Source organism: Copadichromis virginalis, linkage group LG3 (assembly GCF_057382275.1).
Source record: "Copadichromis virginalis isolate Kocher_CV1m ecotype Utaka linkage group LG3, C_Virginalis_male_GT1.1, whole genome shotgun sequence".
NCBI lineage: Eukaryota > Metazoa > Chordata > Actinopteri > Cichliformes > Cichlidae > Copadichromis > Copadichromis virginalis.
The window spans coordinates 16,109,438-16,127,404 of NC_140620.1; the positions used below are offsets into that span (position 1 = coordinate 16,109,438).

Here is a 17,967-nt window from a genome sequence, read left to right on the forward strand (position 1 = left end):
ACTGATGGTCTGTTTTTAGAGTTTATTGAACTGCTTTTCCAGATGATATCTCCACGTTCCTTCCTGTGTTTAAATGAGCAGCTCTGTGTTGAAACAGCTGCAGCTGAAGTGTTTCTTTCTATCAGAAACAGGATGCTGGACGACTGCAGAGCTGTTAGCTTCAACCACAGACCACAAACACACAGTCCAGCTCACAGTGAACAACACTCAGTAAGTACAGAGTTAAACACACATGTGACCACGCTTATTTAAATGTAATGTTTTACTATTACAATCCACATTTATACATTGCTGATCAATTCAATTTTATTTACACAGCGCCAAATCACACCAACAGTTGCCTCAAGCACTCATGCCATCCCTCACTCTGTAATGTCCTGATAATCCATCTTATCAGAGACAGAACGATCTACATGAAGATCAAGATCATACTAAACTCAGTCTGAAATGTTTGAAGAGAAAATGTGTTCATCATTATTCTGATGATGCACATTTTCATGTTTCTTGTTTGTACAATATTTTCATTCCTAGTTCCCACAATATAAAGATTCACAAAAATTCAATGAAAAGCAAATCTAACCACTCAGCAGTTGAGTATCAGAATCTGCTTGGTCTGATTGGCTGTGGATGATGTGATAGCTTGATAATATTGTACACGACATGAGTGATGATGTCATCTTTTCCAGCTTCTTCTTGATCTGCTGAAATTATCCAAAATGAAGAATAACATAAATTAAATATCTAAACAGAGATTACATTTAACAAAGTTGTTACTGTGATCATATTGAATGTGAACTTTATTCTACTAAACAAACTCAGACATGAAAGATCAGGAAGTCTGAGTCTCACCTTCAGGTTTCCTGTGAACACATCGTCTCACCAGCAGAACCAGTAACACCAGTAGAACCACAACACAGACTGATCCAACAAATGAAAGCACAGAGAGATCAAGAGGAGAGAGTGATGGAGGAACAGCGATGGAGGTGGAACCAGGAGGAGGTGTGGATGTAGGTGGAGGTGTGGATGTAGGTGGAGGTGTGGTGGTGTGTTCCCCTAAAATAAAGCAAACACAGTCATTAAGTTGTCGTCACATTGTGAATGTTGAAAGCTGCAGAAACACAGACAGGTGAGTGTGTCACCTGTGACAGTGATCCAGCTGGATGGAGACTCTCCATGACCGATGATGTCACACTTGTAGAGGCCTTCATCAGACCTGGAAACATGCTGGATGGTCATGTGACCTGTAGGCTGCTTCCTGATGAGGGAGCCATCTTTATAGAAAGCAGCTGGGAGGTTGGAGGGAGTGGTCTTTGTTTTACAGAGCAGAGTGACGTCATCTCCCTCCATCACAGGGAGGACAGGACTCTGCAGGATCACTGATCCACCTCAACACAGAGACAAACTACAGCATTTCATCCATTTACACACAGCTTCATCAACACTAACTCCACACACTCAGCTTACCAGTGACTGTCAGGTTAATCATGTTACTGATGGGGCCCTCTCTGGACTCACACCAGTAAACTCCACTGTCCAATGGGAAAATAGTGATGTTACAGGAAGAACCAGCACCTTCTCCCCACACATCTCCACACTGAGTCCTCTGTTGTTTGCTTGTGTTTCTCCTCAGAGTCCATCCAGCAGAGCTGTCGTCCTCCTCACAGCTCAGAGACACAAAGTCATATTCAAAGAACTGAGAGCTGCTGGGACTCACAGTCAGACGAGCTGTTAAAATGAAAAACTGATGATCACGTCTTGGAGATCTTCCCTGAAAGCTTTAATCCAAATGTGTAAAACCTGTCAGAGTTTATCAGGTTTAAACTGTGACAGAAGAAGGTTACTGACCTTGGTTTGTTGTGCAGCTCAGCAGTGAGATCAGAACTAAAGAGAAATGACACTCAGGTTGATTTGAGGTGAACATAAAGAACAACTCTCTGAAATATCTGCTCATTTTCAATTTAAAGCCAGCAAAATGTTTAAAAATATTTGGTTGAAGATCTCTTTATCCATTCTATCTGACTTGAGGCAGAGAGAGTTTGAGCTTATCCCAGCTGTCAGCAGGTGCTTCTGGCACAGGTCCTCAAACTGTGACCAATCTGGCCTGCTTGACAGCTTTGAAAAATGTGAAGCAGGACATAAATCTTTCAACTTTGAACTGTATTTTATGTTTTCCAACGTTTCCTGCTGATAAACACGTCACCATAGACATTCATACTAGCCCAAACTATTTAAGTTGATCAATTAAATGAAAAAAACATTCCTTGTGTTCACTGCCTACTTAAGAAAAATAAATCTTCATCATTAATGATGATCAATAATCTTCATCAATCAACAAAAATGTCTTAATGTCAAAAATGCCACAACATCAACTCTTTAACTGAAGACTTTTCTTCTACGGGGCTGTGGCTCCCCACACCCTCTAGCAGATCATTACATGAAGGAACCTGTTGTCTGTTTGTTTTGTAGGTTTTTGTTTTTTTGCCCTTTATCACCGTTCCTCTTCCCCGCTGTTTTTCTTTCCCTCTTTCTTTCTTCCTGTTATTTTCTCCAGTCAAGTCTGTCCCGTGTTTAGCAAGTGAAGATAAAAAAATAAATAAAATAAAAGCAAAGGTGAATCAAATAGACCAATAAGGCAAGGCTTGGATGGTCCATTTGGTAAAGTAAATCCGTTGGGCATCTTTCTTTGCCTTTAGACAATAATTTAGCCTGATTTGTTTTTCATGTCTTCTCCTCCATCATCAGTTATCAGGAGAGCAGACAGTCAAAGTACAAGAATTCAAACAAACACAGAGATTCTACTTACAGAGCAGACACAGCACAGATGTTTCCTTCATCGTCCTTCTCACTCATTTGAGCTTTTTTTCATTTCTGTCACTGACACCAAGTAAAGCCCGCCCTCTTCCTCTGAGCACCAGCTTTCTATTGGTTTTTAATGTGGTGGGTAATAGCCTATCATGTGTAAAAGTATATTTTTAAAATATAAAATTTTTAAAAAACCTGTCTCGTCCACCATGAATGTAAATGAAAAGGCAAAACTAATAAATGTACACACTGTTATAAAGTATTTTAATTTGGATCTCCTTATATGTGTAATTGGATATTTATCAGTTCACAAAGGGAAAAAAGGATATAATAAAATATAATCATCTAATGTCCTCTGCTCTCAGTGATCTGTAGTTTGGTTGATGAACAAATCCATGTCCATGTAGTTACGTCCCCCTCAGTGAGAGAGGCAGATATGAGCTGAAACACAGGAATCAAACCAGGGACGCTGCTGTTATGGAGCTGAACTGGAACCATTCAGACACTGAGGCCCTCTGAACACATTTTAATTACAGCTGTGCAGAGACACACTGATGACTGACTGGAACACTATGATTCACATTTTACATTAACACCATCCTCACACATGTTTATATGTGGCCACTAGAGGGAGATGTTGCACTTTGAATGCCTCGCAATGATATTTCTTCAGTTTTGTTTTTTCTGAGTGACAAAAATTCAGATGTTTTTGTTTTTTAATTCACTATACATAAAGTTAGTCTCCATAGAGGCATCATTGAGTTCCAATACTCAACCGTACTAAAACACTTAAATAATTTTTTGAGAACAAGGTCAGACACAGTGACTCCAAACTTTCCAGTGTTTTAAGCAGCAAACAAAGTGTTAAAGAAAAATCTACATCTCACAGATACAGATACAGATATTCCCATTGCAGTTTTAAACCACTGAACGATGTTCCTATTGCTTTAAGTCTGTGGTTGTGGTCTAATGTTTTCTGTTTGTTTTCCCCACTGAAGAGAGGAGTGTAGCAGTTAACCACAATCAGACAGGAACAACTCAAATGTTCCATCTGACACCTTGGTGAAACCCACAGAACCACACGAGGAAAACAATCGAGAACTTTGTTTATACAAAAAGACAAAAAAGATAAAATAAATATAAGTGGAAATGGTGATGACCGCAAATATATAAACATACTTATTTTCTTATTGTTGATTTTACTGTAAAATACATATTTAAATAGAGACAAAAGACATAAAACATAAAAATCTGTTGATGTCCTCCGGTCTGAGGTGCTGGGGGGACCAGTTAGAGACCAGCAGCTGGATGTCAGTGGTTGGACTGGTGGACTACTTCAGTGAAGAGTAGACGACGTCTGGCTCTGGTTTAAAGTCTGAACACAAACACACACAGTTCAAACAACAGGAAACATGATTACAAGCTTTGTAGTTCAATCCAGACCTCCAATCTCCACCTCTCTGCATCACACACAGTCCCAGTTCAGACTTTACTGGGAACCAGCTGAGATGCAAATCACGGAGCTTTTTTAAGGTAAAGCTGAGGCTGAATGACACACAGAAATGTTTGTCTCAGACTTGAAACCAACTCTGCAGTCTTTGAGCATGCCCAACTCTTAACCACATTTCACACCTTGCAAAATGAACACAAAAACCTAAAGTTAAACTGTTACATCACAGTTACTGTAAGCTGTAGTTGATGAAATGATACAAAGGATACACAGTGTTTTCCATTTCCCATCCATTTTTAAGATAATCAATAAAATTGTTGTGATCTGCTGCGTGAAATGCTACAGTTTTGTGTAAAAGAAAGCACCCATGCCCCAATAAAGCAGCAACAGGAGCAGATTTATTTAAACAAGTTATGTTTGTTAAATTGCCATAATACACACTGCATTTGAGGGTTGGTGGCAGGATGTTTAGCACTGTTACCTCACAGCAGGAAGATTCTAAGTTCAATTCCACCGTCCGACTGTGGTCTTCCTGTGTGGAAGTTTAAAAACATGCACTTGTTGGGGATAGGTTAATTGAAAGCTCTAAATCAGACAGACTGGCGACCTGTCCAGAGTGTACCCTGCCTCTAGCTCAAAAGGATAGGAGGATTGATAGTTAGAAGTTGGTTTTATTATCTTTTTATTTAGTTTCAAATTAATTTTAGTTAAAGTCTGAGATAAACTGGTTGCTGGCTAACAGTGCAGTAAGAGAAAATATTCCAACACGAGAATGACCCTAAGCACGCTGCAAAGACAACACTGTGGTGGCTAAAGGTCAACTCTATGTTATAGGGCATTCTAGCCAGAGCCTAGACTTGGAACAATTTAAATATGGTTTTCCCCAGATAATCACCATCCAACCTGAGTCACCTTGAAAGGATTTACAATAACAATGGCCTAAAACCCACAAATGCAACCAAATACCAATACATAATGGCAATCAGAGTGCTGTTGCCTAGCCTGTAAACATCTGTGTGTTCCCATGGATACGCCTTCCCAGACCATCACTGACACACCTCCAAACCAGTATTGCTAAACTGGAGGAGGTCAGGCCCAAGGCTCACCCTTATAAAGTCTGTTTCTGATTGTTTAGTCAGAGATATTCAAACCAGTTGCCTGCTGGAGGTCCGTTTGTAGTTCTGACAGTGCTCGTCCTGTTCTTTCTCACACAAAGGAGAAGAGTTCTTCAAACTTTAAAACGATGCCAGGCCTTGGAGAACATGAGGATGTGAGTTGGCTAAGTATTTGACCTTAACCTTCATTATTAGTGTCTTGACTTTGAAAATACATTTCAAGAAAAAATATTAAATAATAAATCATATGAAAGGACCTTAATAGAGCTGCACAACACATTGTTTATTCTTTAAATACAACAACTGCAAGTTCCTTTAGTTTTTATAGATAATAGAAGCCAAAGGTTTCAACCAATTCTGTTCCAATCATATGGGTAAAGAAAAAAAACTATACAACTCTAGTATGCAAAGGTCAAAAATCAATGTGTGGTTACAAAAACAGGCTGATGTCAGCATATTGTTATAAAAAATCAGAAAACATTAAAGTGTTAGTATAGCCTTTGCCCTTCAGAGGGCTTTGTTAATATGGAAGTTACAACATTTATAATTAGCGGCAGGTTCTCACTGTTTTCTATTTTCACTTCTTAAAGTCTCTGATGAAAAATATGTGAGTACAGAGACCTCGTCTGTGTGAAAGCAGTGACCACAGAGCAGCCAGTTTCTGTCAGTGTCGTCTGACACACTTCACATAAGCGCACAACTCATTTTCACAACATGAACACTGTCAACGGCCAAACCAGAACTTTCTGTGGTGAAGGGTTTCATCAGCTTCAGACTAGAACTACACAGGAACGGGAAGTAGCAGCTGTGGTTTTACATGAACAACTTGAAGCCAGATTAATGCGTTGTGTAAAAGGCTGCTTGGTGTCTTTAGTCTGTCTCTTTGTACATATCATATTTATTCACCCTGAAAGTTGTTTGTGTATCAACTCCAGACAGAACACCCATCTGAGCCTTATCTGGGGTACCTCTAGATTTGTAGCTCAGCTATCACACTGCCAAAAGTCACAGCACATCAGGGGGCTGACCCATTTAAGGTGTACGTGTGGCCCTAAAGATGACTGCTAATGTGTCATATTTGAGCCAAACAAAACAGAAATATGTTGTGTCTCTTTTTTATTCCTTAATTTCAGGTGGTGTGGGACAGTGTTTGTGGAGGTGGGGTTTCGGTGTGCACTATGGGCGTGAAAGCTGCAGAGAGGCATGTAAGACTGTAGCGACTGCTCAGATGTGGGTTTGTTCTTTCAATACATTTGGCCTATATTGTATTAATTCACTTCTTTACCTTTGAGTACATTTTTATAATTTTTTCACCAGAGTTCGAAAAACATAAAGAATTGCCTGATAAACGTATGCACAAGGCAAAATAGACACAACTACTAAATGAGCTGTTTACAAGTAGAAACTCCTCACTGACATCTGGCAATGGAAAATCAAAAGTATCCATTCAAATGAAGTGTGCGTTGTAGGTCACGGATATATCAATATTCCTCACGTTTCAGGCTGTGAGAGAGGTCTTAGCTAAATTATAGAGTTTACCTGAGAGTTTGCTAACACAGAATTGCCGGATGTTGATTGGCTGTTTTATTGTGTTTAAATCTACATACTTCCTGACTCAACAGGATTGTTTTTAACTGAGGTTTTAAATATTTGACCTCCATTATTAAAGTGGACAAACTGATAGATTATAACTTGAGATTTTAAATTGCAAAGTTATGAATCACACTAAACATGTGATTTCTCAATATCGCTGTGTCCTTTAATTTCAAGTAATACACTTCCGCTGCCTCTGATAGAAACGATCAAACACTCAGCCATGTTTTTCTTTAAAAGATTATTTTTGAGTCTATCACAGCGTGTTAGCATTCTAATGTTAGCGTGTAGCCTGAACTAAACCCTGTGTTAAAGCTGTGAAGAACCGTGATGGCGAGAAAGAGCAGCTGTACCTCTCATCTTTGACTTTTTTTCAGTTTCTTTGACGATGATGATTTCTTCATAACTGACATCTTCTGTTCTCACCGTTGAATCCACTGCAATTGAAACCCTCCCTGTACACAAAGCACACACAGAAGTCGTAATTGCAACTGGTCGTACACTTCTGCTACTGTAGAACTCTTCAAACCAAAAGCATGTGGATCATTGATTTTAATTTTAATTTACATTTAGTGTCTAGATGAATAAAGTATACACTGAAAACATAATTGATTATCATCAGGGGACTGCATTTAGTCAACATTTCAGAAAGTCACAAAACTAGAAAATAACAAACATAAAATATAGATTCAGAAGGGGACTAATAATAATGGATTTATATAGCGCTTTTCAAGGCACCCAAAGCGCTTTACAATACCACTATTCATTCATACACTGGTGGAGGCAGCTACAGTTGTAGCCACAGCTGCCCTGGGGCAGACTGACAGAAGCGAGGCTGCCATATCGCACCATCGGCCCCTCTGGCCAACACCAGTAGGCGCTAGGGTAAAGTGTCTTGCCCAATGACACAACGACCAGGACAGAAAGTACGGGGATCGAACCGGCGACCTTCCAGTTACAGATGCGCTTCCCAACCTCCTGAGCCACGGTCGCCCCAACTAATGGAATACAAGTAATTCTAAACGTTTCTAAAGGAGCCATATAATGAATTTAATGCAAAGTTTAAAGATAAACTTTAATATTTTAGTTCAGTGATTAAATGTCAGTTAGAAAAATTATTGTTGTAAAGGCTCACCTTTCAGCACATTCACTTCACCAGATGCACCTTGTTTCTTTTCCTCACCTTTGATTGGGTGTGGTGCTTCGCCTTAATTGCACTCACCTGTCACTTGTTATATAAGGACTGCACTCACCTACCCCTCACTCTTTCTTCACTCCCACATGGGGCGGCAGCTGAGGTGAGGTTCTCTTTGAGTCTCCTGAGTTCATGTATCATTTTGAGTTACTTAAATCATACTTTGTCCTTTTTAGAGAGAGCAGTCCATGTGTGTCTTTCTTTCCTTTACCTGTTACACAATAAAACGACAAAACCTGCAAATGTTGACTGCTTATTCTCATTCTAATCCGATGAGCCCATGATGATGACTACTGAAACCCTGAACCTTCCTTCCTCCAAAACATGGTCCTCCGAGCCGGAGTAGCGTTAGCGTCATGGATTCAAAGCAGCCATTGACTGAAGGTTTGAGAAGATCCAGTCGTGATAGTCGACCTCCTGCCTACCTGCAGCAGTATGACGTTCAGTATCCTGGAGCTAGAAGAGCTACATGTGAGACAGAGAGCCAAACTGAATGCCAGCATAGTGACAAAGACACACATGGGCCGCAGGATCCTGTCGGAGAGTCAGAAAGACAACCAGAGACATCCCCTGCTCCTTTACCCACCAATCAAGATGAGGTGATGAGGGAACTCCTGATGACAATGAGGGAGATTAGGCAACTCATGATTCAGTTATCTCCTCCCCATTCTCGCAGTTCCTCCAGATCTTCAATTCACACTGTCTCTGATGAGAGCAAATCCTCTGTTTGCAGTTTACAAGCCATTCCCCAAACACATCAGCAACATGAGCAGTTCCCAGTGATTGATCCAGCAACATGTCAATCACCCTCTCAGCCCCCCCCAGGTTAGCCGTCACTCTGGTGCAGTTCTGGCTGCTAGCCCTCCTTTCCCTAATTCAACAATATTAGATGCTGCAGTTCCTTCAAGTGGTTTGCCTAGACCAGTTTTTCAGACACCAGATGAGACTCCTTTTAATTTCCTGGCCACGCCACTGCAAGGTCCCCACCAGATTTCATGTGTTCAACCTGCTGTTCCTCTAGATGAAGACCCCGCTCAACCTCTCGTCTGCATTCCAGAACCAAGGCAGCAGCAACCAGCTACATCTGATGGTTTGCATGCACAAAACCCTTCAGTACCCATCACTGCTAGTTCTAGTCACCCTGTTAGCACTAGAACACATGTGTATAAGCTTGAGGGTCCTTCTTTCCCAGACCTTACCAGAGAAGATGAAATCCAGTATAGGCTGTTACGAATGGCCCTTACTAACCTGCTTGACCCTCATGACACAGAGCATTTCAAATATCATGTCCTTCTGGATCACCTGAAAGTAGACCAAGCTAAACGGTTAGCTATTTCCTTTTCCTATGCTCCTGACCCATACACTCAAGCCATCAAAGCTCTTGATGAGCGTTATGGGCAACCAAGACAGCTAGCATTGAAAGAGCTAAAGAATATACTGGAGCTTCCTCCTATCAGAGCAGGTGATGGTCGGACTCTGGATTACTTTGCTCTTCGTGTGCAAGCTTTGGTTGGTTTGCTTAGCACTATGGGTGATCAAGGACGGACAGAAGTAAATTGTGGCTCCCATGTCGATCGCCTACTTGAAAAGTTGCCCGCAGAGCATTCCAGTCGCTTCAAACGGCACATTTACAGGGAACAAGGAGATATGATGTATGACTTACCTTTGTTCTCATCCTGGTTGCAAATAGAGTGCAAGTGTCAACCAAGAAAGGACAGTCCTGTTTCATCCTTTAACCAGCCACGACCTGCCCATAAGTACACCTCTCCACTCACAACAATATTACATGGGACAAATGCATCCGATCCTGTACAGGCAGCACAACCCATCATAATGACTAAGGCAAGATGTGCATATTGCTGCTCACCTGAACACCACATTAGCAAGTGCCCTGAGTTCATTAACAAGACAAAGGATGAGAAAATAAACTGGATAAAGAGAAACAAACGGTGCTGGCGTTGTGCTAGAACTCATCAGGCTGCGAAGTGTGATCTGAGGAAAGCATGTGCCACCTGCATGGAAAGACATCTACAGATCCTATGTGAGGTGAATCAGAGACCTAGAACTGAAACTAATCCTGTAGTGAGGACACTGTACTTTGATAGACCTAGCGATCGCCCTAGTGTACTATTAAAGGTTGTGAAAGTGCTCCTGCGTAATGGCAAAAGAAACCTGGAAACATATGCAATACTTGACGATGGCTCCCAACGTACCATGCTTCTGACATCTGCAGCTAAGCATCTCCACCTAACTGGGAAAGCTGAAAAATTATCACTCAGAACTGTCCATCAAGAAGTTGAAACTATTCAAGGGTCTTGTGTAAGTTTCCAGATTTCTCCCATCGCACATCCAGAGAAAACATACACAATTAATAATGCCTTCGCTACAAGTCACTTAGCACTTTCAGACCACACCTACCCCGTATCCCCTCTTCAACGGAGATACAAGCATCTTCAAGGTATCCCATTAACAAAGCAGCTCCACTACTGCTCATAGGCTCTGATCATACCCACCTTATTACGCCTATTGCACCAGTTAGACATGGACCATTTGGATCTCCTGCAGCAGTCAAAACCCGCTTAGGATGGACACTCCAAGGTCCAATCACAGACTTCCAACCCCAGAGCAGTTCCACGCATGCCCAATGTTTATTCACATCTTCCAGTTCAGGTTCAGGAGAACCGCTCCAGCACATCCTTGTGTCCGCTGATGGCTCTGAATTCATTCAGCCACCTCATACTCTACCATCAGCAGTACCTATGACGTCACCGGCAGTGCCACTATCACCAGTTCCACCGCCTGTGGCTGCCATTCCGCCAGTGGTCAGGGCGCTGCCTGCTCCTGCATCACCTGGTCCTGCCTCTGCCAAGCCCCGTACATTGCCCCCAGCACCTGCAAAACTGCCCAACGGTCTGCAGGTCTGGGCCTGCCGCTGCATCCCATGCGGTTGGCATTTGGACCTGCTTTGCCGCCACCGCTGGCTACATGGTCGGCCCCCTGAACTGTCTGGCCTGCATTGTCGACCCCCTGAACCTATATTAGACCTGTAGCATGTCTGATTCCTCTGCCCCCGCTTTGTGAAAAGGAGCATCTCTGATCCTTTGAACATATTTCTCAGTAGAAATATGGGGGCGGCTGTTGTAAAGGCTCACCTTCTAGCACATTCACTTCACCAGATGCACCTTGTTTCTTTTCCTCACCTTTGATTGGGTGTGGTGCTTCGCCTTAATCGCACTCACCTGTCACTTGTTATATAAGGACTGCACTCACCTACCCCTCACTCTTTCTTCACTCCCACATGGGGCGGCAGCTGAGGTGAGTTTCTCTTTGAGTCTCCTGAGTTCATGTATCATTTTGAGTTACTTAAATCATACTTTATGTCCTTTTTAGAGAGAGCAGTCCATGTGTGTCTTTCTTTCCTTTACCTGTTATACAATAAAACGACAAAACCTGCAAATGATGACTGCTTATTCTCATTCTAATCCGATGAGCCCATGATGATGACTACTGAAACCCTGAACCTTCCTTCCTCCAAAACAATTATTAGTAATTACAGTTTCTCTTATATTGTTTTAATACTAAGAGCTCTGTGGAGCAACACCTACAGGTGACTTTTTAAAAAGACAAACAGGAAACTATACGACTGCAGAGCTGTAAAATCGACCACAGACCACAAACAGACACTCAAGCATAGTGTAGACTCAGTAAGCACAGAGTTAAACTTTAAAGACAGACTCCTGATTTCGATGTCTACATGCTTATTGTTTTCTAGTTTTTCCCACGCCACTTAGAGACTCTCATTTTTAGATGGGCACCAGCACTACAGGTCATTCTAGTGGTGGACTTGTGAAGTATTCCCTGGCCCCAAAGCTCTTCAGGAGTGCATTTTTAGTTGTTCCATCAATATTTAGTAGAGCTTAACTACTGTACGTGTGTACTAGCCAATGCAAACATGGTGAACTATTAAATAAGAAACTATTACCTAAGACAGCGGTCCCCAACCTTTTTTGCGCCACGGACCGGTTTATGCCCGACAATATTTTCATGGACCGGCCTTTAAGGTGTCGCGGATAAATACAACAAAATAAAACTAGTACCGGTACCCGAAAAAAGATGATTTATTCATAACACACGTGAAAAGACCCAGGAAAACAGAGTTAACAATAAAAATGATAACAAAATAACGCTGAAAACCGATAAAAACCCTGAAAACCATACATTTCACACCTGAGCCTCAACTCTCGCGGCCCGGTACCAAACGACTCACGTACCGGTCCGAGGCCCGGGGGTTGGTGACAGCTGACCTAAGAAACGTGAAAAAGGAACACAAAGACACCGTAACCATGGGACAGAGAGGAATGACTCGATCTACAGTAAATATTCCACCATCTTATATTGTATTAACACTGATGGTGACACAGACAGCTGTAGCTGAACTGGACCTCTAGACGGACTCTGTGCTGTGGCGATTTTTAAAGCATTTAAATTTTATTATCTCACAATAACTTTGGATTTCTCTTTAGTTCATTGTGCTATCACACTGTCCAAGAAGTCTGCTCTAGATTTGGTGACTGAAATTCTAGGATGTTGTTTGGACGTTACCAGGTACCTGTGATTCACCCACAGAAAATCTCCTTGCAATTACACACACACACGATGTAAATCATAATTAATGTGTAGATTATTCTGACAGGTCTGAGTCTCACCTTCAGGTTTCCTGTGAACATATCTTCTCACCAGCAAAACCAGTAACGCCAGTAGAACCACAACACACACTGATCCAACGGATGCCAACACAGAGAGAACAGGAGGAGAAGGCGATGGAGGAAGAGTGATGAAGGTGAAACCAGGAGGAGAGTTGGATCCAGGTGGCGGTGTGGTGGTGTGTTCCCCTAAAATAAAGCAAACACAGTCATTAAGTTGTCGTCACATTGTGAATGTTGAAAGCTGCAGAAACACAGACAGGTGAGTGTGTCACCTGTGACAGTGATCCAGCTGGATGGAGACTCTCCATGACCGCTGATGTCACACTTGTAGAGGCCTTCATCAGACCTGGAAACATGCTGGATGGTCATGTGACCTGTAGGCTGCTTCCTGATGAGGGAGCCATCTTTATAGAAAGCAGCTGGGAGGTTGGAGGGAGTGGTCTTTGTTTTACAGAGCAGAGTGACGTCATCTCCCTCCATCACAGGGAGGACAGGACTCTGCAGGATCACTGATCCACCTCAACACAGAGACAAACTACAGCATTTCATCCATTTACACACAGCTTCATCAACACTAACTCCACACACTCAGCTTACCAGTGACTGTCAGGTTAACCATGTTACTGATGGGACCCTCTCTGGACTCACACCAGTAAACTCCACTGTCTGATTTGTAGGTATCGGTGATGTTACATGAACAATTCGCTGAACCAACTGTTGTTCCCCACTCAACTCCACACTGAGTCCTCTGTCGTGTGCTTGTGTTTCTCCTCAGAGTCCATCCAGCAGAGCTGTCGTCCTCCTCACAGCTCAGAGACACAAAGACTCTTTCAAAGAACTGAGAGCTGCTGGGACTCACAGTCAGACGAGCTGTGAGGGTTACAATGAAAACCTGATGATCTGTTAGACTTTACATTTTGAAACATGACCCCAATCAGGTCATATCAGTGATCATTTCTCAGGTTTAAACTGTGACAGAAGAAGGTTACTGACCTTGGTTTGTTGTGCAGCTCAGCAGTGAGATCAGAACTAAAGAGAAATGACACTCAGGTTGATTTGAGGTGAACATAAAGAACAACTCCACACAAACAGCTGACAAACACACAAACACGTCTCTCTCTTATATATCTGCTCATTTTCTATTAGATGTCAGCAACATCTTTCAAGTACAGTTTGGACAACAAAAGACTAACATTCACACCTACAGTCAGTTTACAATCACCAGTTAACCAAACATGTCTTTGAACTGTGAGAGGAAACCTCCACGGATGCTAACCACTACATCTCTGTGACACCTGTACTGTTAGATATGATTTAGTAACCTTTCCTTTTTATTATCATTTAATAGCATTCAAGCTTTTATTTTATATTTGTTAGTGACATAAATGTATCCATAGTTTGAACTCATCATGCTTGTTATATAAAAAACAGCTATTAAAGTGACTATTATAATTATGAACAAGAATTACAGTGTGATTATATACAAACTCTCCACGACATTTAAATAACACAATAAAGTCATGTGTCCACTGTGCAGCTGTGTTGATATAACGAGTGAATGATTTGATCTTTTCACTGCCTGCTGTGTTTCCTCGACTCCTGAGCAAAGATAAAGAGTCAGTTCAGACCTGCAGTTGGTCCTCGTGGTGTTTGAACTTGAATTCAGCCTGATTTGTTTTTCATGTCTTCTCCTCCATCATCAGTTATCAGGAGAGCAGACAGTCAAAGTACAAGAATTCAAACAAACACAGAGATTCTACTTACAGAGCAGACACAGCACAGATGTTTCCTTCATCGTCCTTCTCACTCATTTGAGCTTTTTTTCATTTCTGTCACTGACACCAAGTAAAGCCCGCCCTCTTCCTCTGAGCACCAGCTTTCTATTGGTTCAAACACAGAGGTGAGAACTATTTCCTTTCCATGTAGTGGACCTTCCTCTATTGGTTCATTTGTGGGGCATTGGTGTGGGACTGACTTCTTTTCTTTGTGGAAAGTTATAAAGAATACAATTAAGAGAAAATATAAATATAATTCAGTACTTCTTTATTCATAAATTCATGTACATTCATGCACAGCTCCCAGTTTAGATCTGGGAGACAAACACCCTCGCTACTTTTAAGAATACACTTAAAACTTCCCCTTTTGATAAAACCCATGATTATGGTTGGTTCAGGTGACTCTGAATTCTTCCTTAGTTACTGTAACAGACTTAGGCTGTGTTTCTCCTTCTTTCATGTTTATTAACCTCTTTATTTAATCATCATTTACTATTTATCTCTTACTCTCTTCCACACCATGTTTTTTTTAATCTTCCCCACATCACCCCAACCAATCAGGCTGCCCCTCCCTGAACCTGATTCTGCTGGAGGTTTCTTCCTGTCAAAAGGGAGTTTTTCTTTTCCACTGTTACCAAACTGCTTGCTCATAAGGGGTCATAAGGCTGTTGGGATAGTCTCTGTTTTCTTTGTACTGTTGTACTTGAGACAACTAACAACACACTATATATATATTGTGTATATAAATAAAAATGAATTGAATTATGCATATCTCTAAAACCAGTGCCACTACACAGCTCAGTGGTCTCTTGTCTTCAAAAGAAAGTGCATACATAAGGTGGTGCATGAGGTGGTGCATGAGGTGGCAACAATAATTTCGCTCAAGTGAAGGAGTTTGGTCTGTGGTAGGCGAGGTTTCTTGTTTGTTGCTGCATTTCACAGTCGCCTCGGGTTTTTGTGAATGTCAGGGGGCTGGGTCTGCATTTTGTATTTTTTGATTCCTTGTAATGTTAAGTTCAAGTGTATTATTAGTATGTCTTAGTTAGGTTTTGTTTAAAGTTTCGTCCAAGCTCCCTTGTTTATGTGTCGTATTCTGTTCTATCTGTATGATTTTTTGTTATGTCTGTGTATCGTCCCCTTAGCTGTTTTGATGTTCCTGTTGCTGTGTATCTTTTGGTCTCCCCAGGCTGACTAGCCAAACAGCAACTTGCCAGGGGGCTAGCCCAAAGAGCTTTACACATCCAGTCATCCACCCATTCACACACCTTTTCACACACTTGTGATGGCAAGCTACATTGTAGCCACAGCTGCCCTGGGGCGCACTGACAGAGGCGAGGCTGCCGGACACTGGCGCCACCGGACCCTCTGACCACCACCAGTAGGAGAAGTGTCTTGCCCAAGGACACAACGACCGAGACTGTCCAAGCTGGGGTCAAACCGGCAACCTTCTGATTACAAGGCGAACTCCCAACTCTTGAGCCACGATCGCCCCCAAGCTGTTGCAGCTCCTTCTTAAATCCATCACTTTAGGGTACAGGCAGGAAAAGGCCCATCTGGTGCTGGAACTGAAGAATTCAGGAGACCCGCTCATCGGGAGTGCCAAAGTTCCCATTTGTACAGGTCATAAATGGAAGCCACAGGAAGAGTTAGGTCATGCCATTTCCGATCTACGGCATGAAGACTTGTTAGGGCCATTTAAACCAGTCACAACCACTGCCCTGGGCTTAGGACCAACGTTCTGGTCTAAAACCACCACGAGAAAGCAGTAGGCTATGGTGGTGGATGGGATAACCAGACGGGACCTGGACTGCTTCCATGATAAAGGTTATATCTCAGGGCAACCCAGGAGCCTGGACAAGATGGGATGATACTATTAACTAGAGATGGACCGATCCGATATTACGTATCGGTATCGGTCCGATACTGACCTAAATTACTGGATCGGATATCGGAGAAAAATAAAAAATGTAATCCGATCCATTAAATATCACGAAAGCACCTCACAAAACTTGCAACACGCCGTAACTCACCTCAGAACGTTAGCACGTCGGAGCAGTATGCATCACGTGATAGAGCGGCTGTGGCATGCGGGACCTGTCGGTGGTCTGGATAGCATTTGGAGCTTCGCTAGCAACCCGCATTTCATCTCCGACAAAGTTATCCCGAGAGAAGTAAAGCAAGTGTGTAAGTCCATCTCTGAATGTTTGTAAAGCATTCCTGCGTTAAGCTTAACAAGCGATATATGGAGCAACTGCCTCTCCTGCTGCTACTTCAATCATGAAACTGCTTAATGATCAGCTGATCGGCTTTTCTGTCGCGAGTCCGTCTCTCTGTTGTTTGTTTTTGGCCGACTTTGCACCAGAAAGAGGAAACCAGCGGCTGAACAACAGCAGCACGTTTAAGCTTGATCATCTGTTGTTAGAATGTATTTAATATTACTTTCTACTCGAGGATCTTTTTCTACGTAGCTGACGGCTGGTAACTGTGCAGGGGCGGATCTAGCAAAGTTTAGCCAGGGGGGCCGATAGGGCATGAACAGGGAAAAGGGGGCACAAAGACATACTTTTCTTTCTTATTCTCATTTAAAATGTCTAGCTTTTAATAAATAATTATCTGACACCCAAAGTTTTAATTTGATGTAAAATGAATAGAAGTCAATTACTGTATATAGTAACTATTAAGTCTAATATATATACCCTAGTAAGCTATAGTACTTTTTACTTTGGAAAGGTACCATCTGTGCAGTCTGCAATTTTGTTGAAGAAAGATGTTGAATCTATTTAATATTTCTTGAAACATAATTGATTTCTGTTCATTATTTTTCACACTGCATCAAATTAAGGTTGATTACGTCGATTAAGCATCATGAGGTGGAGCGTGAGGGGTGGTTCCTTATTTTTTATTTATTTATTTTTGTTGTTGCTGGGAGTTGGAACCCTATTAGTTAGGTTGCTTAATATTTACGCTAAGTACTCTTTAAAATACCAGAATAGGGAGGATGGTGTAGGTTTAAGTTTATTAGATTGATCAGTATTGCTGAACTATGAAATATTTTTTTTGCATACAGGTATAACAGAATAGCTTTAGTGTAGTTGTTGTTTTAAACTTGAGTATGAACTTATACAAAATGCAGCAAGATATTTAAAAAAACAGTTTTGTTGATTAAAAAACACTATATCGGATTCATATCAGTATTGGCAGATATCCAAATTTATGATATCGGTATCGGTATCGGACATAAAAAAGTGGTATCGTGCCATCTCTACTATTAACTCATTCACTGCCATTGACGTCTATAGCCGTCAATTGCAGTGAATGAGTCAATGGGTTT

The 17,967-nt window shown here is 41.7% G+C and overlaps 2 protein-coding genes across 2 annotated transcripts; both read right to left on the reverse strand.

The window, feature by feature from the left end:
- Window positions 1-243: 243 nt before the first annotated feature.
- LOC146713045 (Fc receptor-like protein 5) lies at window positions 244-2,213 on the reverse strand. The gene is made up of 5 exons (XM_085437367.1): window positions 2,201-2,213; window positions 1,465-1,725; window positions 1,140-1,385; window positions 850-1,053; window positions 244-701 (listed from the first exon to the last, which is right to left on the reverse strand). The coding sequence occupies exons 1-5, from the start codon at window positions 2,211-2,213 to the stop codon at window positions 598-600; spliced, it is 828 nt and encodes a 275-aa protein (XP_085293493.1). The 3' UTR covers window positions 244-597.
- Window positions 2,214-4,070: 1,857 nt separating this feature from the next.
- On the reverse strand, window positions 4,071-14,729 carry LOC146713046 (high affinity immunoglobulin gamma Fc receptor I-like). The gene is made up of 7 exons (XM_085452342.1): window positions 14,626-14,729; window positions 13,855-13,890; window positions 13,459-13,731; window positions 13,134-13,379; window positions 12,862-13,047; window positions 7,314-7,415; window positions 4,071-4,177 (listed from the first exon to the last, which is right to left on the reverse strand). Exons 1-7 carry the CDS (start codon window positions 14,654-14,656, stop codon window positions 4,134-4,136), a joined length of 918 nt encoding a protein of 305 aa, XP_085308468.1. The 5' UTR covers window positions 14,657-14,729; the 3' UTR covers window positions 4,071-4,133.
- Between the last annotated feature and the right edge of the window lie 3,238 nt (window positions 14,730-17,967).